At 44.7% G+C, this 26,058-nt stretch overlaps 4 protein-coding genes, 1 long non-coding RNA gene and 1 other non-coding gene across 7 annotated transcripts in view; 3 read left to right on the top strand and 3 right to left on the bottom strand.

Moving 5' to 3' along the window:
- PRDX1 (peroxiredoxin 1) overlaps positions 1-26,058 on the top strand; it is a 262,541-nt gene that overhangs the window by 157,505 nt on the left and 78,978 nt on the right. The window lies entirely within an intron of this gene.
- TRNAQ-CUG (transfer RNA glutamine (anticodon CUG)) lies at positions 364-435 on the bottom strand. The gene has a single exon. It is a non-coding gene; the product is annotated as a tRNA-Gln (tRNA).
- IPP (intracisternal A particle-promoted polypeptide) lies at positions 4,128-12,166 on the top strand. Its single transcript, XM_075097724.1, has 8 exons — positions 4,128-4,473; positions 4,569-5,000; positions 5,321-5,476; positions 6,234-6,401; positions 7,163-7,300; positions 7,599-7,721; positions 8,397-8,617; positions 10,329-12,166. The coding sequence occupies exons 1-8, from the start codon at positions 4,188-4,190 to the stop codon at positions 10,551-10,553; spliced, it is 1,749 nt and encodes a 582-aa protein (XP_074953825.1). The 5' UTR covers positions 4,128-4,187; the 3' UTR covers positions 10,554-12,166.
- On the bottom strand, positions 9,657-13,778 carry LOC142059207 (uncharacterized). Its single transcript, XR_012661248.1, has 3 exons — positions 13,721-13,778; positions 12,593-12,713; positions 9,657-10,547 (listed from the first exon to the last, which is right to left on the bottom strand). It is a non-coding gene; the product is annotated as an uncharacterized LOC142059207 (long non-coding RNA).
- Positions 13,932-16,352, bottom strand: TMEM69 (transmembrane protein 69). Of its 2 annotated transcripts, XM_075097726.1 has the most exons (4): positions 16,112-16,315; positions 15,830-15,907; positions 15,611-15,699; positions 13,932-14,986 (listed from the first exon to the last, which is right to left on the bottom strand). In XM_075097726.1, exons 3-4 carry the CDS (start codon positions 15,653-15,655, stop codon positions 14,246-14,248), a joined length of 786 nt encoding a protein of 261 aa, XP_074953827.1. In that variant the 5' UTR covers positions 15,656-15,699; positions 15,830-15,907; positions 16,112-16,315; the 3' UTR covers positions 13,932-14,245. The 2 variants fall into 2 exon arrangements, with proteins under 2 accessions (XP_074953827.1, XP_074953826.1); XM_075097725.1 differs by having other exon boundaries at positions 15,830-16,352.
- Positions 16,775-26,058, top strand: part of GPBP1L1 (GC-rich promoter binding protein 1 like 1) — a 32,568-nt gene continuing 23,284 nt past the window's right edge. Inside the window, exon 1 of the mRNA XM_075097727.1 lies at positions 16,775-16,879. The gene's annotated coding sequence lies outside the window, so the exon portion shown is untranslated. The remainder of the gene's footprint in view (positions 16,880-26,058) is intronic.

Below are 26,058 nucleotides of genomic sequence, written 5' to 3' on the forward strand. Positions count from 1 at the left end.
GTCATCCCACCATGTTTCTGTGATGGCAACTAAGTCACAGCTATCCTGCTGCACAATGGCTTCCAGCTCCTCCTATGCTGCATGCATTGGCATAGATGTACTTGAGCTGGACTATCATTTCACCCCCAACCCTAGCACACCACCCCTAGACTCCTCTCTGGTGGGCCTGGCTACATTCCCCTCCCCCTTTGAACCTAGTTTGAAGCCCACTCGATGAGCCCTGCCAACTCATTTGGAAGAATCTTTTTCCCCATGATCAAAAAATCCAAAATTCCACTGATGGCACCAGCCTCTGAGGATAACAATCATAGTCCTTCAACCAGTCACCCAGCGCCATGAGGCCCCTTTTGATTACTAAGTACCAGGTTCCACCGAGATTTGAACTCGGATCGCTGGATTCAGAGTCCAGAGTGCTAACCATTACACCATGGAACCACTTGTAAAGCCACTCTCCATCATTTACCAGCAGTCCTGGTTAACAGGGGATGTCCCACATGACTGGAGGCTTGCCGATGTGACGGCCATCTACAAGAAGGTCTGGAAGGAGGATCCAGGGAACTACAGGCCTGTCAGCTTGACCTCTGTACTGGGGAAGGTTATGGTGCAGTTCATCTTTAGTGAGATCACCAAGCACATGCAGGACCACCAGGGGATCAGGCCCAGCTGGCACGGCTTCATGAAAGGCAGGTCCTGCCTGACCAACCTGATCTCCTTCTATGACAGGGTGACCCGCCTAGTGGACGAGGTAAAGGCTGTGGATGTTTCTACCTGGACTTTAGTAAAGCCTTTGACACTGTCTCCCACAGCATCCTGCTAGAGAAGCTGGCGGCTCGTGGCTTGGACAGGTGTACTCTTCATCAAGCAGCACATAACACTACCCCTCCACTAAACTGTGCATCAGCAGAGACTGCTGATCTGCATCATCGCCTTGGGCATGCAGTGGCACCCAGGGTAAAGAGGACACCTGGGCAAACACAGGCCTTAACAGAGAGAAGGTTTCTTGGAAGTATAAGAGATGTAGCTGAGTGCGCTAGAGATGTATCTATTCCTCATAAACTCTTGGTGCCACTGTACTTCTGCAATTTTGGCTTCCCTGGGAGAATTTTCAGTTCAAGTCCTTAAGAAACCTAGGGAATTGGAGCAAAAATGGTTGTATCCTATGAGGGTTTTGTGACCTGGACACTAAAACGGAAAGTAAACTCCCTCCCATTTTGGTGAGGCTGTCCAACACCTCCCATCTGGTAAGTTAAGCCCATTAAAATACAAGTAGTAAATAAAGTGGGCAATTAGTAATTAAAACTGCGACTGACTATACCACTGAAAGATTGTAGCAGATGCCTGAGCAGAGAAGACAAAGTGCAGAGATGCACTCCGGTTTGGAACAGGAAGTGAAGATTTCATACCCATTGAAACCGGGAGAGGAATTCGACCTGGCACACTGTGGTTGACTTTCATGGAAAGTGGCTCCCTATCACAAAACATCTCACAGGGTTTGTCACACCTACAAATGGTCAAGGCCTGAGTTTCATGTCTTCTCTGCAAGAGAGAATTTTAGCAGCCAAGTATGGTATGGATACTGCTTGAGTGCTAAGTCAACATGATCCCCAAAGCTATAGGCATAGGACAGGCTTCTGACTAAGGCAGACAGGCAAAACTGCACTTTCAAATAAATTATTTTTCTTTTAGGTTTTTTTTTTTTGAGACTAAAAGCCCTCCATCTTTATGACGTTCAAAGAAAAAAAAAACCCTTCTGTCTGAAAAAGATCTGCCTGTAACAGAGGAAAACTACAACACCCACACATGCAATACCTTTTAGCCATTCACATTTGTTGCATGTTCATACGTATCCTCCTGTAGAAACAGCACCATCTGCAGGATTTGAGAAAGGGAGCACAGACACCTTAGCTCAGCAGAACATCTTCCAGGCATCTGGAAAGGTTTACTTGAGAAGCCTTCACTCTGGGAAATCTGAGCAGCCGTGGGCCTCTGTGGGATGACCCAGGGAGGACTGCAATGCTTCATGGCGCTCTGACACAGCACAGGTTTTTTTCAAGAGGAACCCTAAATAGCTTCTTTGTGAGATTCTTCTCACTGGGGGGTTTTGGTACTGTGACAGCAGCACTTCTGTACAGTGGGACATGTTGAGGAGCTCAAGGCATGCCTTTTTTATTGCCTGTCCTATATGTCAGTCAGCATTCCGCTGGCTTGTTGGCAAATATCACATTAGGAGCCTACTAAATGAAAATTTAAGACATTCTTAATTCTGTCACTGCAATGTCTGTCATGCTTGGTGTTAGTTAATCAAAAGGCTCCTAATTACACAGTGCAATTTCACACTGTCAAATGCACTTTGAGACTTATTCCGGAAAATCTACAGCTTGTTTTGGGAGATGCACAATAGCATATGGGAGCATTAGCTCCATCTTGCACCGATTTTGTGTGGTCGCAGAAGAAACATGCTGAAGCAGTGCCCTCTTCTGGAAGCAGAACCACTCAACCGCATTAATACAGTACAGGACAGGGCTTCGGGGCAAAATTAGCAGTCTCAGCAACGCTATTTTTTGTCTGTAAATTTGGCGCTATGGTGTGAAATCCTACTACTGGCCAAGTGTCTAACAGCTGACATCAGCCAGCGACTGAGCGACTGGCATTTAGGAGAATTCTAAGCCTTTTACTCACAGGCCACTTCCGATGAATAAAATGTCAGCACGAGAGGGGTCTGGTTTCTTTTGCTGATTCATCAATGAAAGAAAAATCTCAACACATTTATTGGCCTAGCTTAAAATTCACACTGTGTTATATCCACATGCATCGAACTGCGTGCGCTTACAGAAACCTTATTTTTCTATCTAGATCTGTATTTTCTATGGGTATTTTTTTTTAAGACCAGCTTGAAAGGTAATTTTACTACTCTGCTGTCAAGAATGTAATGCTGATGAACAGAGGGACCAACAGTCCCCAGAGAGTATCACTATTCAGATTCCTTCCAGAAGCACATTTAGAAGTTATTACAATGAAACACAGAATCATGAGAAAAGCCTGAGGGGCCATGACCATTGTAACTGCAAGAGACATGTTTTTATTTCCCAGTCTCACAGTAAATAGATATGGAAGCGTTCCAAGAGGCTCTCTGATTGCTTTTTGCTTTGGCTGCATGTCACGTTGCTGGAACAGTTGTCGAAAACTCAGGAGGGATGCTTTTCTCTCAGAATCAGTGCCAGCTCTGCCGGACCCAGTGACCATGTGTGTGTAACTCGGTACGTGATGCTCATCCCTCAGTCAGTGCTCAGGCATCCAGTGACTCAGTGAATTATACAGACTAAGGCGGAAGCGTGCTCTGCCTCACGATCCGTGCTGACCCCAGTGGCCCACATGGTACTGCTACAGGACACTGTGACAAAACATAGTGCTGGAATGAGGAGGAAGGCCCACACGTGGCACGACACTATAGGGAAAGGAGGTGCATGGGCTGGCTCTGCCTCCAGTCAGTGCTGGCCCTGATACCACAGCCCTGAGGTGATGACAGGCAGTTCTCCCTGCCTCCCATCTCTGGGGTTCCCCCAGACAGATGGTAGCTGTGGTCTCTCCCCAACGCTGCCATGTTTCTCTCTCATGAGTGCAGATTAAGGTAGCTAGGAATCCAGTCTCCGAAGCAGGCCTGAGGGGAACGTGGCTGAAGGACAGGGATCGTGAAGGCAGTGAATATGGTGACAGCACATCTGCTGTTCACCGGTTACCTCAGCACCAGGCAGAGTCAGCGAACCTAGCAGGGGACCAGCTTTAACCACAAGCTCCTCACAGAGTAGGCAGCGAGCTCATGGTGCGGTGGCGGGAGGCGCCCGTGGGGTCGAAGAGGCTCCACAGGGCCAAGTGACCATGCAAGCACACAGGCAAAGGATCGGACAGGCGTACCCCAACCAGGGTCGATCCCCCTCCTACGCCGGCTGAGGGAGAACAGTGCTCCGCACACAGACACCTCAGCACGCACCTCCCTAACGAACGCCAACACACCCGCCCACCATTCCCGCCTCAGCAGGACAATCGCGCCCTCCCGCTATGGCCCCAACGCGCATGCGCCACGGGGGGCGGAGCTGGACGCTGCCTCGCGGGGCGGAGCTGGACGCCGCTGCGCATGCGCCGGCGCTGCCCCGCGGGGCGGGGAAGACGCCGCCGCCTCCGGAACCGCTATGGCGTCTGCTGCGGCGAAGGGCGGCGGGAGCTGCTTCTCCGACCGGCACGCCCGCCTCCTCCTGGCCCAGATCAACCGGTTGCGGGCCGGGCAGAGCTTCTGCGACGTGCGGCTGGAGGTGGGCCCGGAGGCGTTCGCCGTGCACCGGCTGGTGCTGGCGGCCAGCAGCCCCTACTTCGCGGCGCTCTTCGCGGGGGGCATGAAGGAGTCCGGCCGAGAGGTGGTGCGGATCGCGGGCGTCGAGGCGGGCACCTTCCACACCCTCCTCGACTTCATCTACACAGGTAAAGGCTCGGGGGGCCGGTGGGGGGCCGGCGAGGGCCGGCTGCCCGCGGCCGCAGGCTGGAGCGGAGCCCCGCTGAGGTGTGCCCACCCGCAGGGGCGGTCAGTATCGGGGAGCACAACGTCCAGGAGCTGATCGTCGCCGCCGACATGCTGCAGCTCACCGAGGTGGTGGAGCTCTGCTGCGAGTTCCTGAAGGGGCAGATCGACCCGCTCAACTGCATCGGCCTCTTCCAGTTCTCCGAGCAGCTCGCCTGTCACGACTTGATGGAGTTCACCGAGAGCTACATCCAGGCGCACTTCTTGGAGGTGCAGAGCGGGGAGGAGTTCCTGGCGCTGACCAAAGAGCAGCTGATCAAGATCTTGCGAAGCGAGGACCTCAGCATCGAGGACGAGTACCAGGTTTTCATCGCGGCGATGCAATGGATTTTGAAGGATGTGGGAAAAAGAAAAAAATACGTCGTAGAGGTACTGGAGCCTGTTCGATTCCCTCTGCTACCAGCACAAAGGCTACTAAAATACATAGAAAGTAAGTGAAAGAAGGGAGGAAATAATATCAGGTGTTTGGATTTGAGCAAACCGTGTGTCAATCGGAGTTACTGGATTTTGATGGACTTTTTAAAATTAATTGCATCGTGATTGAAAAGAGTTACTGTATCCAAACAAATTCTCCTTTTTAACAAAAGAGCACAGCTTACTCTAAAAACATGCTTTTGAAAAAGCCCTATTAAAGTAGGCAATCTTGACTTTTGTGCTGCTTTAGGAGAAGCTGGTAACTTTTCCACAACTGAGTTGTTTATGGTCTCTAATTTTTCACTATGTCTTTTGCCATCTGTTTTTTTCCTCAAGGTATTCCAGATTTCAGCCTTCGGGTGGCCCTGCAAACTCTGTTGAAAGAATATTGTGAAGTCTGTAAACCTCCCAAAGAGAACAAGGTCAGCAGTTTTCTGCAAGCCTCTAAAGGTCGTCCCCGGAGGAAAGCCAGGAAGTACCTTTATGCAGTAGGTTAGAATGTGGCTGTTTGAAACCTTGTAAAACAAATGATGAAGTAGGATCTCATATTGCAGTATCAAAAGAGATACTGGATTTATTTTTTTTTAACCAAAAGATTTAAAAATAGCAAAATATTTCATCTGGCTCAGTTACCACGTTAGCTGCTTTCTGCTTAGAATTGCACAGAAGGGTAGCATTCACATTTCCTGTCATTATGACATGGCATTCGTAGCCTAGATTTCCCTTCTAGAAATTATTTGGCTTGGATGGAAAGCTATAAATCAGCAGAGGATTTGCCCATGGTTTGCTGCTGGAATGGTGCATGCAAATGCACCGCGCTCCTTGTTCTTCTCAAGGTTGAAGTTTTCTCTATCCAGAATACTTTGGTTCATGTGATGGAATACTTGAAATTGCAATTTTCCAGCAAAGCTGGAGCTTTGTATTGGAGGGGAATGCTGTTGTTTCACCCTGTGGGAAGTAACACCAGCTTAAGATAGCAAAGGCTGTTTGCTGGTCTCTGCATTTTACTGAGAACACGAACAGTAATGGTTGTACTGTTGTAGTGAAGTAGTCAGCTCAGGCGTAAGTTATGTGACCTTCAATGTAACCATTCTTCTTTGTGTGCTAGAGAAACAATTCTACTTAGAGAAGTCCAGTTACTTCTGAAAGTGGCTAACGGCTGTTACTGTAACTTTTTCTGTGGTTTAGATATGGGAGCATTGGGGTAAGCAGGAAGCTGATAGTCATGATCTTTCTGCTTACTTTCTAGGTGGGTACACCCGACTGCAGGGAGGACGCTGGAGTGACAGCAGAGCCCTCAGCTGTGTGGAGCGATTTGACACCTTCAGCCACTACTGGACCACAGTGTCCTCTCTCCACCAGGCCCGGAGTGGGCTGGGGGTGGCTGTAGCGGGAGGAATGGTCTATGCCATTGGAGGTAACAACTGAAAGATGCTTTCTTTGTTACATGGGTACTAGAGAACTCATGGATGGAGATTTTTTAAATTATTCTTCCCATAAGGGGTTCTGACGAACTCAGCAGTAGATAATACAACTCTTGAATATAATAACAATTTAATTGTGGTTCCTTGGTTCTCTACTGTCACTGCTCTGTGAATGCCTGTTTGGGCTTCTCTGTTGGCCATTTTTTACTAAGCTGCTCTCCCCTCATGGTATAGTACCTCACAGGTAAGCATATCGACACGTGCAGATGTGCTAAGAGACGTTGGATATTCTGCTGACCTTGCGTACCACCACTGATAGCATTTATTTTCTCACTTGTGGTCTGCCTACCTGGAAAGGCTTGTTATGTATGTTTGCACAAAGATGTGATGAGTAGCTCTACCAGCCCATCACTAAAGAATGCATATGTATACTGGTTTTGTCACCACAGAACACATTTTTGGTCTTGAAAACCCTGTCAGTTGTGCTGCAGAGTAAGAAGTATGTAGCACTATGGTGGTTCACCCCTCTGATGTTTTCAGCAAAGTTTTGGGGAACTGTTGATGAAAGCTGTTCCCGGTGATGATTAAGTTTGAGGTATAAACAAAGCTTTTGCTGCTTTGGCTGTTTGGCTAGCTGAAAGAAAGATCTTGAATTCAGCTGTTGCCTGTCCTGGAAGGAGTTGAAGAATGCTTCTACATCTGCAGTGCAAAACATTGTGTTTCCCCTGTCTCTGTTCTTGCTGTTGTTACACAGGTGAGAAGGACTCAATGATTTTTGACTGTACTGAATGTTATGATCCTGTTACTAAGCAGTGGACCACTGTAGCTTCCATGAACCATCCCCGTTGCGGACTGGGAGTGTGCACGTGCTATGGTGCTATCTATGCTCTGGGTAAGTAAATTTTAAAGGTGTTAGTTCATGGAACTTGCAAATTGATTTAATCTTAAATATTACATCTTGCTGTTGCAAATTTGGCAGACTTAAGTTTTGGAAAACAGCTGTTTACATGAGCATTAGCATACCAGATCTTTGTGGATTAGTCATTGTCCAGTTATAACTTATTTCCATTGTAGATTGCATGCTGTTTCAGAATTAGTCTGTCCTGGAACAGTGCACAATATATCTAAAATGCAGCTAACACACAGCTTCATGCCATTGAATTCTTTCATGAGTTCACTGTTATTTGCAGGAGGTTGGGTTGGAGCAGAGATTGGCAACACAATTGAAAGATTTGATCCTGAAGAAAATACTTGGGATGTGGTGGGAAGCATGACTGTGCCCCGTTACTGCTTTGGCTGTTGTGAAATGCAAGGTATTGTTAAGTTTGTGTCCATAAACAGCTCCAAGAGCCACTGGATTTTGAAGCTTTATGTTTCAGTCATGAATTTTTACCTTTGTCTTGTACTGTGCTGTCAGTCATGCAAGCTTGTACCTCACTTATTTGTCCTTCTAGTACCATATTTTTAATTCAACAGAACTTAAAGACTATAAAGGTCTCTGTCTCTTGCCTTTTATCTTATGAAAATGGTTTTTACATGGCTGCCAGTATGGTTATCCAGCTAGTCTTTCACAGTTGATTGTTCTTCCTTATACTGCTTTTATTTACCTCCCATATTTGGGTTTGTGTGTGTCTTTGTGACAACCTGAAGAGTTGTCACAGGTTATCTTAAGACAGAGATCTAAAGACTTGGATCTATAAATGTGCTTATTAAGCGTTTGATCCAGGCCTGGTCAGCAGTTGCAGCCTTCTGAATTCTCTCCCCTGCACTTGATTAATTATTGCTTTGATCAGAGCTTCTTGTGCTTGAGCCTCAAGTTACTCACTTGAAAGCTTTACATATGCTACTACTGGACAAATTGAGGACTTTTATCTGGCATTCTTAAACCATCTTAATGTTGGGCTGAAACTTGTATTGTGACAAACATTTTCTGTCTTTTGAATCTCTGTATTATGAAACCTAATAGAGGAAAAGCACTGTTTCTACAGGTTTGATTTATGTTGTTGGTGGTATCAGCAGTGAAGGAGTAGAGCTACGATCTGTTGATGTCTACGACCCAATATCTAAACGCTGGTCTGAGCTCGCTCCAATGGGCACCCGAAGAGCGTACCTTGGTGTGGCTGCTCTCAACAATTGCATCTATGCTGTGGGAGGCTGGAATGAATCTCAGGATGCACTCGCTACCGTAGAAAGATACTCCTTTGAAGAGGTATGGTAGAGTCCTGTTCTTTCACAAATGTAGATTGCATCAACGTTGTGTAAGGTTCTACAGAGGTAGCCTGCTTCCTTCTTAAAAAAACAAAAAAGTTGGAAATTCCGTTTCCTTTTCGGAAATTCCGTTTCCTTTTCGGAAATTCCGTTTCCTTTTCGGAAATTCCGTTTCCTTTTCGGAAATTCCGTTTCCTTTTCGGAAATTCCGTTTCCTTTTCGGAAATTCCGTTTCCTTTTCGGAAATTCCGTTTCCTTTTCGGAAATTCCGTTTCCTTTTCGGAAATTCCGTTTCCTTTTCGGAAATTCCGTTTCCTTTTCGGAAATTCCGTTTCCTTTTCGGAAATTCCGTTTCCTTTTCGGAAATTCCGTTTCCTTTTCGGAAATTCCGTTTCCTTTTCGGAAATTCCGTTTCCTTTTCGGAAATTCCGTTTCCTTTTCGGAAATTCCGTTTCCTTTTCGGAAATTCCGTTTCCTTTTCGGAAATTCCGTTTCCTTTTCGGAAATTCCGTTTCCTTTTCGGAAATTCCGTTTCCTTTTCGGAAATTCCGTTTCCTTTTCGGAAATTCCGTTTCCTTTTCGGAAATTCCGTTTCCTTTTCGGAAATTCCGTTTCCTTTTCGGAAATTCCGTTTCCTTTTCGGAAATTCCGTTTCCTTTTCGGAAATTCCGTTTCCTTTTCGGAAATTCCGTTTCCTTTTCGGAAATTCCGTTTCCTTTTCGGAAATTCCGTTTCCTTTTCGGAAATTCCGTTTCCTTTTCGGAAATTCCGTTTCCTTTTCGGAAATTCCGTTTCCTTTTCGGAAATTCCGTTTCCTTTTCGGAAATTCCGTTTCCTTTTCGGAAATTCCGTTTCCTTTTCGGAAATTCCGTTTCCTTTTCATGACTGGCTGGTAATCTGAGTGAAACAAAGCTTTGGCAACCTCAGGGTCTGCCTGTCCTAACCAGTCTGTAGCATCTTGCTATCTGACCTAGTGGAGTGTTTACGGAGATTGTACACGTGCTTTTGGGAAACCAAAATACTGATGATGCATGGATGTACTGTAGTTTGGTAAATACTTGTTCAGGTTAAGATGGGGGAATAGACTTCCCCTCTGCAACAGAGTGGTCAATAATCTGATGAGAAGGGGGAAAAAAAAAATCCCTCAACTTTTACAACAAAGGGTAACCCTTACTTTTTCAGGGTCTTTCTTCTGCATCAAAATGTAGTGGTGTTTCCGCATGACTAGAAAAATCACTTTGAACACTTAAGATTTTGAATAAGATAAGAAATTATTCCTGACTATTATTGCTCGTTTCCATGATGCTCTTTGGAACAGTAGCTAGTGTTAAAAGCAGAATGTAATCCAGTGCACTGTTCCATTTTGCTTTTGGACTTGAGCCATACCTTTCTTTATTTCCCACCTCAGACTGTGTACCATTGTCTGTTTTGGCGACAGACTGCATCTTGCAGTACTGAAGAAAGGGAGGGGTGTTGTGTACAGGCAGTATGTGATCTGTTCTTTAGTGACTAGCATGATTTCAACCCCTTGTGAAAGTTTGCCATTCCAGTCTTGACAACACTCTTGATACTGTACATATACCATATTTGAGCCTGTGAAGTGTATGCATAGTTTTCTTTGTATATGTTTCACTTTTTAAGCTTTAAGTTACTTTTGTCAGAGTCGGTGCTTACCCTAAAACTACTTGTTGACTCTTTCACCTTCTCATTAGGAAAAGTGGGTTGAAGTTGCATCAATGAAGATACCGAGAGCTGGTGTCTGTGTTGTGGCTGTGAATGGATTTCTTTATGCCTCAGGAGGCCGAGCTCCGAGTCATGATTTTGCTGCTCCAGTAACCTCTGACTCTGTTGAAGTTTATAACCCTCATATGGACAGTTGGACTGAAATTGCCAACATGATCACCAGCCGCTGCGAAGGAGGCGTAGCTGTGCTGTAAAACACAAAGAAGAAAACTCATTCAAGGAATGAGTAAATCTGTCTTCTCAGACTTCTGGTTTCATTGGCCAGAAACCTCTTAGCACAGGAGCTTCAGTAGAGACAGTGGAGAATTAGATCAGAGGGCTTTTCCTGAGTAAAAGGAAATACTAAAACTCTTGCCCTTCAAAGTAAATTGGCTTATCCAATGTCTGTCTTGCGAAGTATTCTGTTCAGAGTAGAAATGCCTCTTACGACTGGATTAAGGTCACTGACATAAATGGCGTATTTGCCTGTAGAAATCTGAATAAATCATTCCAGCACATTAGAGACATTAATCAGGCGTTGACTCTCTAAGGTGCACCAAAGCTAGCATCTGTAGCTGGCCTTACAATCTGGAGGGAGGCTACTATAGACAGCTAGGAGTTGTCTGTAGATAAGAGCAGATGGGCTACTTGGTTAGCGTCAGTTGTCCTCTTCTGGTGGAAAACAAGGAAGGGAAGATAACAGGTGAGGAAGACCTGGTACCTGTACTTATGACCTTGATGCATTTGAGCCTCTTTTCTGCTGCTGGACATGACGGGCATTAAATATGAATTGGATGTTTACTTTCTGGCCACGCCACTAACTTGGATGGGAAGAGGCTGAGAATTTCCTGTTCTGGAAGGTTATTCTCACAGTTCTAATAATGTCATTCCACCTCAGCACAGGCTTTTCTTCTCAGCAGTATCAGTGATGACAGTAGAGCACCTTTTTTATGTAAATTCTGGTAAATTTTAAATGAAAATGCTATTCATTAGATTAGCTGTTCTGTTTAGGACAGCTCTTAATATAAAAATATAGGGAACACCTTCACACACACCCTCTTTTCCTTAGTTAAATGCGTTTTTACCCTGTGTGACACATGCTGAGACTTAGCATTGGAAAACGTGCTATTCTAAAAGGTACACACGTTAATCCTTGCTACATCTTGTATCCTGCCTCTTCCGAACTTGAGTGGATGGAGCGTTCTGTGATAGAATTAGCTGCATTCAGCATAGAAGTGATGCTATTAGTGTGTTTTGTCCTAAGGAGTTTGAATTTAGCTTGGATACACTTTGTAGAACAATACTACTAGGAGTTTGGAGTTATTTCTAGATTCATTTAATTAATGTACTTGAAGTTGCCTTTTGCACAATGTGATTGCATTTTCTGCACAGCTGTGGATGATTTGGATGGAGTCTGAAATAAGGCTGCTTGAACTTTTATAGACAGTGTTATTCTAGAACACAAAACCACAACTGGAATGTCACAAAACCAGAAGCCTGCACTGTGTAGACAAAGGAGCGTTCATGCTGTCTAGGTCAATATCCCCTGTGTATAAGTATCAAATACATACATGAATAAAAGCCTCCAAGATGAGTGTTGCAGGTACCTTAAGAATCTAGGGCTTACGCTCTAACATAGGGCTGGGAGATTGCCAGGCTAAAACATGCTAGAAGATGAAGTGTTTGTTTCTCTGATTGTTCTATAATCTTGTGTGACCTTTTACTTCAGAAGAATTTCTTATGTGCGTGAATTAATGTCTGTCTCTTTTTTTTCCCAAGTTTAAGCTTGTTTTAAATAGTTTTTCATAATAAAATGCATTTTTCAGAACTGATTGTGGAATACTCTTGAATAAGGTATTTTCCTGTCGTAATGAGTTGTATCACTGACAATTTTTTTAAACTGGAAATCCTATTTCCCAGTAGGACACTAGGAAAGATTGGTTATAAATGTTGACTATTTGAAAGATGCAAATAACACTCTTCTGTAGTAAAATATGTATTTCTCAGTGTAAAATCACTCAGACTTCTTGGAAGTCTGGCTGCCTTACCAGCTCAATGCAGCCCTCTCTGGGATCAAATGATGGGTGATACCTCTTAGGCTGTCTTTACATTTCAGGATCCCTTGTGAACCATTTGAGAAACATTACCATAGCTGTATTTTGTTAGTTTGGGAACTAAGAGTTCACTTCTGATCCCTACCCATAAACTTTCTGTTTAGTGGAGCCCGAGGGAGTCTGCTGTTTTATGAAGTTACCTTCTCCAGTTGTTGTGGTTGATTCTATCATGTTTGAATGAGACTTTGAAGTCAGCTGATTATCGTCTCTGATATGATCTCTTTCCCTCTTCTCTGGACACATCTTAAAAAAATGCCGCATCTAAGTAAGAAAGAATAAAAGAATTCTTTTCATTTGCACACTCAATTTTACTTCCTTTATATTCAGAGAGCTCTGAAATATATTGTTTCAGAGGTATGATGCTGTTAACATGTAAAGGTTAACAGATGAGAAAAGTTGGAAGCTCGTGTACAAAATTGTTGTTTCAGCAATATCATACAAGATTGCTCTACCTTAAAGATGGGCAGGTTTCTTAAAGATCTGTTTGCAGAATGAACAGATACTGTCACTTAGAGTTTACGTGCTTTATTCTGTATAGAACAACAGTGAAGAACAGTGCTTTAAGAGAACTGAAGATTATCTAAATTGGTCCTAAGAATGTGTGTGGATGTCACTTTTCATCTTGCATCTTAAACTGTACTTGAAGAATACTTAAGAAGCCTATAGTGAATACGCCCACATTCAGTTTCATAGGTTTCTTGAGGTAGCTGAGGTTAGAAAAGAAAATCATGTGACTTAGGCTGTATCTATGATGTGTAGGAAGACTTGAGTACAAGGAGCATGTGCTCCTGCAGTGTTTCCAATAACTAGCCTATCATGGAGGGTTTGCAGGCTACAAGTCCATTTGTACCTGCCCCAGGTATGCAAATAAAATGAGTTTTGAGGAGGGAGAAGACACATACTACTCTCAATCCCATTATCTGATCCCCTAGGGCCAGTGATTGAGTCCATGTGTCATAAAAATTGATAGTACTTTAATCTAGGAGTATGGCAGACCTTTATGGCTGTGTTGCATGCAGCTTCCTTGGCTAGGTGGCCCTACGTCCAAAAAAAAAAAACCTAGGAACAGATGGCCCAGGTAGTACTTTTGCTTTTTTTAAATTAAGCCTGAGCAGAAAGCTAACCTGTCTCTTACAGCACCTTGTCAAGGATACAAAGCTTCCCCTTCTAAGTTTCCTCACTCCATCACAGCAGCTGGATAACATATTTTAGGTGAGTGCTGACCTCGGTTTGCCACTGCAAAGCAACCTTGCCTTATCTGTTCTTACCTGACTAGCACTGAATCACAGCATTCTCAGCATCTTCTCGGCTGAAATAAGACAGAAGAGTTTTCTCTTTTGCATTTCCACAGTGTGGGAATTGGACATATATGTACTTTTTACATAATTCTCTGCTGCTTCTTTAAACTAGAACTGCTCTCACCTTTTTACTGTTTACGACTACACTGTTATTCTCCCCACCACAGAACATTATCACACATTATAGTTAAACCAGATACTTTAATAATTCAGCATACAGCAATTCATACCAATGTCATTTGAATATTCATTTTAAATTCATATGACAGGAACATCTCATTCAAGAGTGATGCTTTCTTCTGTGGATAAGGACAGCCTCATGCCTGCCTTGGAAGTCATTGGTATTTAGAATCCTATTAAACTTGCTAAGTTGTTTACTTTGAGAATAAGCATCTTGATCACTTATGACTCACAAGCACAAAGAAGCCTCTCTTTCCCCTGGAACTCAATGCAAATACCTAATTGGCAAATAAATAGCTTTTTGCTATTGATTTATTATTTTGTGTTCTGCCATTTATAAGAGCCCTCCCCTGTTTTTGAGAAGAGCTGCTCATCTGAAATAATCTTCAATGCTGCAGTAGCTAACAGTGATAATACCATCACCACTGTTCCTGCTACCCTCAGTACTTTAAACCACCTGGGATAAGGAGGAAGGAGGGCAATGTCATAATGTAGAGCTATCCCTAAGGCCATTACTAGCATCACTGCACTGTGAGTGACATCTTTAAAAAGTAAGGCTTGCCAGGCAAGTAGAAGAGGAACTGTACTGTTAGCCAGGTTCAGCCAGTCTGGCTTGGCTGGGCTGTTTTCTGGGAGGGCAAACCCCCACCTCATTCCTCCTAGGAAAGAGACAGTTGCAGCACCGTACATCATCTGACCAAATGCCAGCTCTGGGTAGTAGGTCCCCTGGACGGCCATTGACAGTGGCACAGAAACGAATGGAATTAGCCCTGCAAGGCTTAAATAAAGGGCTGGCTTTGGAGAATCCTTTAGTGATTTCATGCTTCTTTGCAATACGCCCGAGTCTTTGGTCTCAGATTCTTTGGGTGTTTTCTTCTTGAAGAAAGAGAGAGATGTGTGAAAAGCCTGGGCCTTGGTTGCATATACTGATGCTGGGTTGAGGCCTGGAGATCTTGAAAGAAGACACACATCTCTCTGCAGGCAGAGGCCGAGAGAAGAGCAAGTTGTCGTATTCCTTCCATACAGTAGTAGTCTGGGACCATTTAACCTCTGGAGCTGCAATTATAAAACCCATTCTGAACACCTTACAATGTATGCTTACCTAAACTACCTATGAAATATTGTACCAAGTAGTTTTCCAAGTCAGGTCACATCACAGCTGTCCTTCCTCTTGGTTTTCAGGTGTTTTTAAGTAATTAAGCTAACTGATACAGCTTTCACAAGCTAGCTGATAAGGATCATCTAGGCTCTTCAGAGTCAGTAAGCAAACCTTACTCTCTGCAAAAGGTTTGTGTATCCACCTGTCCTTCCACCCACACATCCTTTAGGCATTAAGATATAGCAGTCCTTTTCAGAGCAGAACATAAAATGATCACAGGAGTCGGACAAGGTCACCCCAGAAACTAGCTACTATCCCCTCACTCAAAATCAAAATTCAATCAAGAGAGACAGAGGAAAAAAAGACCTTTAGACAATAAAATCTGATTTTATAAAAGAAATACCTTAGCTTTGGCTAAAAGCTGCTGTAGAAACTAGGAATTCTCTCAGAAAAGCTGAGCAATAAATATGTGGCTACTCCAACTTGTAAATCACTTTTTTTTTTACCAACACTACAATCATACCTTTTGCTATTTTACTTTTAAAGAAATATCAACAGCACAGAAGGCTTCAGAAACTTACTTTGAAAGGTGCGTGGAAGCAGGATTGTCGTATGAGAGGAAACATCTTTGCTTTATCAAAACCCTAAATCAGAAAATTCAGGAGAAAGTCTGAAAATGATGAACAGCTAAGTTTGTCTTATGTCCAGAGTTAAGTCACAGTCAAGACTTGCATAACAGATGCAAGACTGACAGATATATATTTAAAGACAATTGTTTCACATACTCAATCCTTATTTACCTGCTACAGGATGTTTTGTTTCACGCAGCTCTACGAACTGAATTTCTAAAGTTGTAATAGCTGTTACAAGGACGATTTCTAGGTAAAAGAACTGAGTATCGGAAGCAGGTAATGGCTTCCCGCCTATGGATCGCCTCCGTTTCACGGGCTCAACGGCTGCACGCAGCTGATAAACGACCTGTTCCTCACAGGTGGAAGAGCCGAATCCTGAAGCCCTGGGGAGCGGAAACTCCACCTCACCCCAAGCCGCAGGTGAGCTCCTGTCGGGGGGCCGAAACTAACCGGGAAGGGCAGGCGGTGCCGCCGGGCTCGGCTCCCCCGCCACGGTCCTGTTGGTCCAGGGGAGGGCGCGGCTCCGGGCGCCGAGAGCCACGGCCCGGAGGGAAGGGGGAGGAAAAGCGGCACGCCCGGGAGGGGTGCAGTCCCGCCGGACGTTACCCCACCGAGCTGCCGCGGCCTCCGCGCCGTGGTGGCTTCCGCTACCCCGGGGAAGCGCTCCGGCGGGGCTGGCGCTCTGCGGTGTGGGTCCGGGCGGAAACAGGCGCCGGCCCGTCTAGTTCCGCCGGTCCGAGGAAGCGCCCAGGTATGCGTGACACTCCCCGGAGCGTTGGGACGGCAGAGCCGGGAAAGCACGCTCCTTCCCCTGCTGCTGTGGCAGCCCCAGAGCGGCGGCAAGGCCTGGGGTTGCTGTGCGGGGCCGGGTCGGCCTCGGGGCCTCCGCTCCGGCGGGAAGGAGCGGCGGGCTGCCGGCCGACTACAAATCCTAGCGTGCCCCGCAGCGCGGCGCCCGGCTGACCGGGCCGGAGGGAGGGCGCACGGCCTTCTGGGACGCGTAGTCCCCGGTGGCGCCCGACCGGCGAGGAGCGTGCCGATTGGTGGGGCGGGGGTAGGGAGCCGGGTGGGCGTGTCCCTTCCGCCCCTCGGCCCCGCCCCGCGCGCTGGCAGGCCCCGCCCCCTCCGGCCCCCGGCCGGGCAGGGCCGGGCAGCCATTTTGGGCAGAGCTTTGTTATGGTTCTGGGGCCGCAGGAGGCAGCGAGAGGGGCCTGGCCGGTGAGTGCGGCTCCCGCACCCCTGCTCCCGCCGTCCCGCCGCGCCTCCCCGCGCCACCCCACTGCCCGCCGCTCCGGGGCACGGCCCGCCGGCGCTCCGCCGGCCTTCGCGGCCTCGCAGCGGCCCGGGATCGGCCTCCCGCCAGGCCGGGACCCCGCTGGCGGCGGCGGCGGCGGGGAGGGGGGGATGGTGCGAGCGGCGGGGGGTCTCTCCCCGCCCACTCCCGTCCCTCAGCCGCGGTGGGCCGGCGAGGAGCCCGCTCCCGAAGGCGACGGCGAGGAGCTCCCCGCGAGGCCGGGTCGGGGGGGGGGGGGGGGGGCGGTCGGGGCCCGAGGCTCCTCGTTTATTGTTTCCTGCTTGGCCGGAAAGTTCCCGGCGCTTGACACTGCCCGGGCGCCGCCGCCGCCCCGGAGTTCAGCCTCGTCCTGTCACCGCGCGGGGCCGGTCGGCTGCGAGGCGGGGGGGGGGGGAAGGAGGGGCCGGAACGCCGCGTCCCGCCGGGGCGGAGGGGGGGGGTGCCGGGGCGGGGAGGGCTCGGTTTCCCTGTGTTATGACTGCGAACTGGAAACGAAACTCGGGTGGCCCGGGCAGTTTGCATTGGCCTCCCCGGGATCTCCGGGCGGCTCGTTCCGGCAGCCCCCGGGGGCGGCCGGCGCCGAGCGGTGACACGTGTGCTGCGGGCGGGTCCCCCGGTCCCGCCGTGCGGGGGCGAGGGCGGGGGGGGCCGGGAGGCTCGCCAGGTGCCCGTCGTTATCTGTGCACGCCAAACCAGCGCCTGGCTCCGGCATGAGGTGGCTTTCTGTCGTGAAAGTTATTTCTCTCTGTCCGGTGTGCTTTGTGCCCTCTCGGCCTAAGGTCTTGCACGGTTTAACTTAAAACGGCTGTAGCTGGGCTTGGTCGGGACAGCTGGGCTCACACCTAGCGTTTCAAAGACGCGTTTAAGGCTTTGAATTGAATCTAGTTTAGTAATGAGCCGGTTTGGACGGATTTTAGAGCGGTTAGTGGGTGTCTGCACAAGTTAGGAGTTTTTAAACAGCTTTAGAGGAGCAGTCGCTATTTAAATCCTTGTAAGTAATGGTAGAATCGTTCAAGAGCATTGCTTAAAAACCTTTTTATGTTAACGCGACCAGGTAAGTCAGCCTTCCTTTCCCCGCCCCCGAGGTCTGAGTGACACAAGTGTTTGTAATGTTGATAATGCCCTGAAACGTTGTGAGTGACTGTGCAAAGTATGGAAACAGCGAAGGGGGGGGTTATGGAGGTGAAAAAACAGCTGAGATAATTGAAGAGCTATCAAAGCTGCGTTTACTGAAGAGTTGACATTGCTTCTATAAAAATGTTAGGTGGTTATGAAAAAAGCTTATGCAAATGTTACTTCATGAATTAATATGGCTGGTATTTCAGTGAAAGGTTCCCTATGCTCATCCATTTGGAGGCTGGTATTTCAAACTTCCAGTCTCTGGCTCAGGAAGGAAACAGGTGTAGAGCCGTAATAGGAAGAAATAAAATCACCAGGTTTGAGAAAAGCAGTTTTTCATCTCACATTCTTTCTGATTGTTTCTAGAAAAAAAGTACCTTAAAGAAGAGCTTCTTGAAGTTTTGTATTGAGAATAGAAAGGCTTCAGGTGATACTTCCCTCTATTTTGTTTTTCCCCTGTTTTTTTTGTTTTGTTTTTTTTTTTTTACAGCTCTTTGTAGGGAAGTGTAGCCTCTGCATTTTATATTCACCTGGTTTGTAGTCCTAATCCTATATGACACAGAAGCTTCCATTGCAGATATCATACTAGGACTTCAAGTGAAAATATGTAGGGAACAGATGGCATTTAAAAAAAAAAGTCCTGTTTTTTCTGAGGACGACTCAGAAGTAAGAGGAGCAGAATGCAGATGTGATATGTAACAAATCAAGTGGAAGTGTATGCTTTCTGAATTGTTAGGAAAAATATTTCGCAAACATTTACAGGGTATGGTCACCTTGTCTCACAGATGTGACTGCTTTGTACGTAGTGTTAGTGCCTCTTGAAATTACTGTTTTAAATTAGGAAATTAAGTCACTAAGAAAAATAATCTTCACTAGCATTTTCATGAAATTTGAAAAATAGTTCAAGAGCTGTGGGATACTTCTAATTCAGAAAAATACTGTGGTTGGATCTGTGAATTTCTTCAGAAGTGGGGTGTCAATAGCTCTTGTCTTTACTAAGTGAACAAAAACTATTGGCTCAAGAATTAAAGTTGCTTTTTAAATTAAATTTCAGTGTTACAAGATGTTTGGGGTTAGTTGTGTCACTGCTGAATTGACTTAGTTGTGAAGTGTACTTCAGGGTGTGCTTTATTCATTTGCCTGTATGAACAGATGGGAAAAGGGCTGGCTGTTTTCAGTAGAGCTAAAACATAAAGCACCTCTCTTCAGTAAAGTGCTGGCTGCTCTTGCATGGATACAGCTTTTTCTTACAGCTTTGTAGTAACACGACCGTGGGGTGACTGTTGATATAACTTACACAGGGAGAGGTCATAGTTACTGGATTTTGTGGTTGACAAGGTAGTGTGTGTATACCAGGAAGTTTGTTTGGGATTTTAAAGTTTTATGTTAATTTATTTGTGGGGAGGCTGGAGTGGTTTAGATTTTGTTCTGCTAACACAGAAGTGTAAGCAGACATTTTATTGTCACTTGTGTAGTGACCCAGGGTACCAACTCAATCCTATGTTGCTTTCATTTCAGTAAGAGTAATTGAAGTGCATGTTCTCTTTACTTGTCAGATTTGATGAAAAGCAGTGAAGTTGGCAGAAACATGGTCCTGCTTAGAATACTTCATGAATGCCGGGATGTTGTTTGTGTTCTCTAAGTTAATATGTTCCTGTGAAAATGTGCCAAACTTTAATGAGTTACTGTATGGCCAGAAGATAAATTTACATTTTGGGGAGTGGATTTAGGTAGAGATTGATAGCGGCTAAGTATCCACCGCCCTGTATGTGCATGTGCAAACACTGTGCAGACCTAAAAATTCTAGGCTAGCCAAGGCCATTAGCATGACAGTAAGTGGGAACGGAAGCATGTTGGTTAAATTAATCATAGATATTAGCGATCAGGCTATATCGCACCAAACTGGAATTTCTTTAATAAAGTGTGCTTAACTATTTTAGTTCCTGCCTTCTCAAGCTGGCCTTCAAGTGTCAGAAGAATTTTAGCACTTTGTATTTATTAGACCTTTCTGTAATTAAACAGCAAAAAGACTTTGCAGAGTGTAGATGTATGCAGTTCCATAAAATGACTTATCTGAAATAGTTGCACTACCAAGGTCTGGCTTAACAAAAATCCTTTGAAACACTGTACCCAAACATAGCTGAGGTTTTCTGCAACAAATGATGCTCAGAAAAAAAACTTTTGCAGTGTATGACCTTGTTCCCCAGGGACTGTTGTACACTAGAGAGTTCACCAGGAGCTACTGAAGTTCTAGGATTTACAGTCATTCTAGCAAAAATGCCAATGTCTCTCTCCTTTCTTTTTTCTTTTTTTTTTTTTCTCTCCTTGAATCTTGTTATCAATTCCCGTTCAGTATTTTCATAGTCTTATCCTCTACCCTGGAAGGAGCACCACAGCTTCATGGTGTGATGTTGGTGGCTCTTAATAATCAAAGGTGGGGGTGTGTATATAATGTCCAAATGCATGTCCTTGGTTTTAGGAATCCGCTTTTTCCAATACAGGAGGAAATGAGTATTTGTAAATTAATTTCCCTTGGAGCAGTTTTATTTTCAGCATCTGTTCTAGGTTCAAGTAGATAGTAAGTGTCAAGGATGGATAATGGTATGGCCAAGAATGACTGGCTATGGAGATAGAGGTTTAGCGTGGCAGCGACTGCTTTCCTGGATATCTGTGTGACCCTCATAGCATAGTTGCAACATACAGAGCACATGGCAACGATCATCGCTCCTTTTGAATTTTGTCACCTTCAGTTTGCGTTAAACAATTAACTTGTAAATGAAGGACTGGCTCTGCCATGGAGGTATATGGTATTCTGGGCACAGAAATTGTTGGTATTTATGAAGTTGCTGGTGCATTTTTGTAGTAAAGATGACAACAGGTCTGCAGCTTTTCAGCAGAAAGGAGTGTTTTGCCATTGTTTTTCAATGTGTCATCCATCATCAAGGGATTAATCGGGATTCACATGAGGTGGTCTGAAAAGGCTTTTGATGCTAATCTTAAAAAAAACTCAGCAAGGGAATTCTCTCACCCTGAAAATGTTGGATGGGTTATGATCTTGACTGTTAGTTTGGGAAAACTGTGTTTCCTGAACTTTGAACTCTAGTTAAAGTAGAGAAACAGGTTAATGACAACTTTAATAATCTTCAGGTTGGCTGGGCCTTACAGAATGTATCCTACAGTACTTGGGGAACTGACAGTCTGTGGGGATGGGAAAAGTTCTAGAATACTGAAAAGTGTTGAGGAGCACTTCTCCTCACAACATCTAGAAAAAGACAGGATTTGGGTATGTTCAAGGGAAGAGTGTTCACATCAGGGAGTCTGTCCTGGGTCACATGCTCTTTGGTGTTTTTGCCTTTTTTGTGTTGAAATAATATTCTCACTGAACATGTAGATGGCACGATCTTGACAAATTCAATAAATGGTCTGAAATCAATAGCATTGATTTCAGCCATTTTGATGTAATGGGTTCAGATTACTGTGTTTAGAAGTATTACCTTATGCGGACAAGTAACAGCTGGCTAGGCAGCAGTTCTGTGGGAGAGCACCTAGGGGTTGTAGTGGTTCATAAATTATTGTGAGTCAGCAGCATCACTGTCATGAAAATTCACTTGTCATACTGGAACATATACAAGAGCATTGTAAATAAGGTAATGAAGCAGTTTTTCCATTGCGCTGCGGAGTGGTAGGCCTTCAGCTAAAAGTATCTTGTTCAGTTTGTGGTACCATCATACTTGGGAAAGTTATGGCTGGGTAACAAGATCTGCAGAGAAGATAAAGTCTGTATAAGAGAGAACCCCTGAGTGAGGATTGGGGGAAAAAATGGATTGTTTAGCTCTAGAATGGTTTTGTACAGCTTGTGTTTCATCAGACATCAGCGGGTGATCTATAAAGCAGCTTACAAAAGTTACTTGCAGGTATAACCAGGAGCCAGCTCTGACATCCTGTCACTGCTTGCAAGCTGTCATGCTTGGTAGGTGGGTCACATCAATTTTTTCATCACCAGTACTTTGAACTTAAAGGCTTGTAGCTTCAACAGTAAAGTTGGAGTGGTTGTGGGGGGGTTGTTTGTTTAAAAACATTACTGTATTTGATCCCAGAATATGTTATTACATTTTCTGCTGCCAGTGCTGGCATATAGGGTGGTCTGTGGGACTTCCCTCCTGATCCCCTCCCAAAGAAACCCTGCTACCTGCTAAGGCTGCCTTTCAGTCAGGGAGTACTGAAGTACTGGTCTGGAGAAAAGATGTGTGAAAAGGTATCTGCAAAGAGAGGTTAGTCAGCTTGCCATATCCATCATGAATAAAACAAGTAGTTATGGGTTGAAATTGCAGCAGAATATATTTAGGTTAGGCATTAGGTGTGGGGACAGGCTTTCAAGCCATAAGAATAATGAAAACAGATTGTAGAGATACTCTGGAGAATGCTGGTATGCTAATCTCTTTTGATTTACAGCTCCAAAAAAAATATTCCAGTGGAGGTATGAATAGCTGCATAACGAATTCCAGTCTGCTGATAACAAACTCGTTTTTCTGATACTTTTTGAGACATTTTAGGATTAATTTTTGGACCCCTGCAGCCTGAAGATCACTGTACAAATTGGTGGAGGGGGGCATTGCTTAGTTTATTTTCAAAGACGTCTGATGAGAGAGGGTAGAGCTGAAGTCTTTTAAATCTCAGAAGGGATGAACTATGGCACCTCTGAAGATTTCTCTTCATGCACGCGCACGCACCACCCCACCCCACCACGTTTTCCTGCTATTCCCCAGTTTATTGTATGATACTAGGGTAGAAGAATGTTGTTGTTTAACTGTTGGCCTGCACGGTGTACCAGCAGAATAACAGCACAATAATTCTCTGCAAGATCTAAAGACGAAGCTGAAACCAGCTGGGCAAGGTGTTGTGCATAACTCCTTGCTTTATTTTGTCTCCAAAAGTTTCACAGACTAGATTGTAGAGAGCTCTAGCAAAATGCTGTGAACATCCAAAGAGGGTATATCTGCCAGCTGCAGCAAATTGTCAGATCACAGGATTAGGGATCACTTGTTCTTCTATTGTTTTTTTTGAAGCCAAGACCAAACAAATGGAATATTTATTTGTGCAATTCATATGTACAGGACTTGTTTTAAACTGAATTTTCTTCAGGGACTTTTCTGCATTGATGTTTGATTATACTTTCTTAAATAGAGAAAGTTCTGAAATTTTTAAGCTAGTGGAATGAAAAACATAGCAGACAATATAAACTTTACAAACTGTAATGCAAGCATTGTACACATGCTGAAAAGTGCTGAGCGAACATGTCTTTGTCGTGTCCTAGTCATGGGGAAACAAATGGAGTTTCTTCATGTTGTCCTGATCTTGAGGTAAAACGGTTTGGAAATAAACCAAGCAGAGACAGGGGCAGAGAGGGTATGATTAGTCCCTCAGTCTTGGCCTGTTGTCTTGGGCAGGAAGTACCTAAAATGGGAGTCTACTACCCTTCCCAGTTTGTAGTACTGGTCTTGTAGGGCTGGAGTAATGATATCGAGGAGAAGAATTACTATCGTATTGTTTAGGAGGACGGTCTCTTATTTCTGAACGTCCTTCTCTGTTTATTTTGTTGACTCCATTGTCTTTCCTCTTTGCAAGTGGCATGCCTTCTTCTGCTCTCATATCCTTCATCTGGAATGCAGATCTGTACTTCCCTGTACTTGATTTATAGTCTCTCTTGCCTTGACACAAATATTTGATAAATAGTCTGGTTGCATTTGATGCTCTTTTCCAAAGGAAATATGTTTTTCTCAGCTCCAAATGGAATATATTTAAATGTAAATGTGCTATAGTAGCAATAGTAACCCTGGTAAAATACTGGGTTATAAAATTTCCTTAGTGGGAAACACCCATCCCTTTTTTTTTTTTTTAAGGTATTGGAGAACTACTTCTTTCACTTCTGCTTAGTCTCTGTCTATGTTTCTGGAAGACAGGTAGGCAGGAGGTATGTAGTATGTAGCAGGGATAAGCCAGTAATTACATATTTGCAATTCTTTCCTTATGATGGGGAACATTGTCCTGGTGTATGCTACTGAGCAGTAGGAGAGACTTTGTTCATTAAGGCTTTGGGCAGACCATACGGACAAGCTCTCCATTGTTATTTCACTTGTTCCGTCATGAGGTTTTGGGGAGGACAGTGGTACCTTTAAAGGCAGCTGTGACAAGGTGTTGTGCTTTGTAAGGTTCAGGGCAGAATAGAGCCTTATCTTGACCCCGGATACTTTCAAAAGGTCTGTGGATCAAAGTGCACTGCAAAATAGATATTTGATTCTGTTCCCTTCAAGAGCTAAAAAGACCTTTGGATTCGATTAAAATTAGCAGAATACCTTCTCCAGATTCCAAGTACCTTATTTCATAAAATGCTAAAGCTGGTTGAAAGTTCAGAACATCGTCCACATTTAAAGCCTAATACTATTTAAAATACGTTTTTGTTTTGTATCAGTAGTGTCAATGGTACACTTGTTTAATAGAGGTGTGTACAGTCCCTGGAACCTTACTCCCTGCAATAGGGCAGAGCAGTGAGCAGGTTTTAATATTCCAGGTAAATACTGCAGTTCTCTAACATAAACAGTACTAAAGACTGTAAAAGGGACATTGGAGGGAAGTGGAATCTTAAGTGGCACGGGAGAGAAGCATAAGGGATGACAGTATTGCCGGTGGCTGTAGAGTATAAAACATCCTGGAATAGTTGTTGGTAGACATAATATCTAGAAAGTATCTATGCTGTCCCCATTCTGTGCTTATAAGGAGTTGAGCCTTTTAGATTTTACATGTTTAAAATAGTACTATCTTGGTACTCGGAGTAAACTCATCAAAACCCACTGTAATGGTTCAGTTGCCATGTGTCACACTTGCTGGCTGAGGATTAGAGCCTTATCTTACACGGGCCTCTGTGCAGGTTCCCCACATGCCAGCTTTTGCGAAATGTGCTTTGGGCTTTTGTGTTAAATACAGCTGCTTCCAAAGACAAGCTTGCTGGCGTTGGGGTCTGTGGTCTCCTCAGTGCACCCAATACCGTGGACCCAGTAATGACATGGTGGTAGCCTTGCTGGCAGGAACCTGGATCAGCAGGGGCTGGAAGGGCAGGCATCAATCAATCAACAGCATTGCTAAAGGTGAGGTTTTTGTCAATGGTGTTTTCTTATTCAGTCAAGAATCTTTCCTGCATCACAGTCCTAGAAGTCACTTCCTTGTGTGATTTGGTTATGTTACTCTTGTATGCTGTTCAGAAAGAAAAAAAAAAATCTCCTTACCCACTTCATGCTAGATGTTGGTATGTATTCACGAGAGCAGGCTGTTAAGGCTTTGCAAGGTATGTGGTTGGGTGGGTGCATATATTTATTCCAGAAATTTTGAAGGAGGTAAGATTTGGTCAGTGTGACCTTAGAGAAATGGAAAGCAAGCAGGTAAATGGACATGTGGTTTATGAAGCAGTACTGCATGAGGTGCCAGTGGGAGGACTTTCAATAGAGAAAATGGTTTTAGTGTGTAGATATGTCCATATGGACCTTTTTTAACCTATTTTCAGTTCACTGAAGTTAGTCATCCAGTTTGCAAAAGTGGTCAGATACAGTTAATATGATTTTCTCCCACCCCCAGCCTGTTATTCTGGAAAAACTTTTGTATGGACAAGCTTCTGGCGTGTTTTCATCTTGGAATATATAGATTTGCAGTGTTGTTTCTAGAACACAAAACGGTTTTGATGATTCTGCAGGATAGATTCATTTGCTTTAAACTTGAAAAACAAGGTATTAATCTTTTAGTAACAGCTGGTTTTCACAAGAACTTTTAATATCTGTCTGTATCTGGGAAGACTTTGGTTTGGTACATGATTAACTTTTTAATCTGTCATTTACTGTTTTAATATGCTCACGTTTCCATAATTCTATAAAATCCGACGAGTGATGCATTGCATTTTTAGATGCTAGATTTTTCAGCAGCCAGATACAATTTAAAC

Source organism: Phalacrocorax aristotelis, chromosome 6 (assembly GCF_949628215.1).
Source record: "Phalacrocorax aristotelis chromosome 6, bGulAri2.1, whole genome shotgun sequence".
In the NCBI taxonomy this organism is placed as follows: Eukaryota; Metazoa; Chordata; class Aves; order Suliformes; family Phalacrocoracidae; genus Phalacrocorax; species Phalacrocorax aristotelis.

Excerpts from the sequence above, each read along its gene's own strand:
- TMEM69 (XM_075097725.1), bottom strand. The coding sequence starts at position 15,655 with ATGTTTCCTCTCATACGACAATCCTGCTTCCACGCACCTTTCAAA. Across the intron at positions 14,987-15,610 it reads GCTTCCACGCACCTTTCAAA|CTCCAGAGGTTAAATGGTCC; the intron begins GTAAGTTTCTGA and ends TTATAATTGCAG.
- IPP (XM_075097724.1), top strand. The coding sequence starts at position 4,188 with ATGGCGTCTGCTGCGGCGAAGGGCGGCGGGAGCTGCTTCTCCGACCGG. Across the intron at positions 5,477-6,233 it reads GAAGTACCTTTATGCAGTAG|GTGGGTACACCCGACTGCAG; the intron begins GTTAGAATGTGG and ends CTTACTTTCTAG. Across the intron at positions 6,402-7,162 it reads AATGGTCTATGCCATTGGAG|GTGAGAAGGACTCAATGATT; the intron begins GTAACAACTGAA and ends GTTGTTACACAG.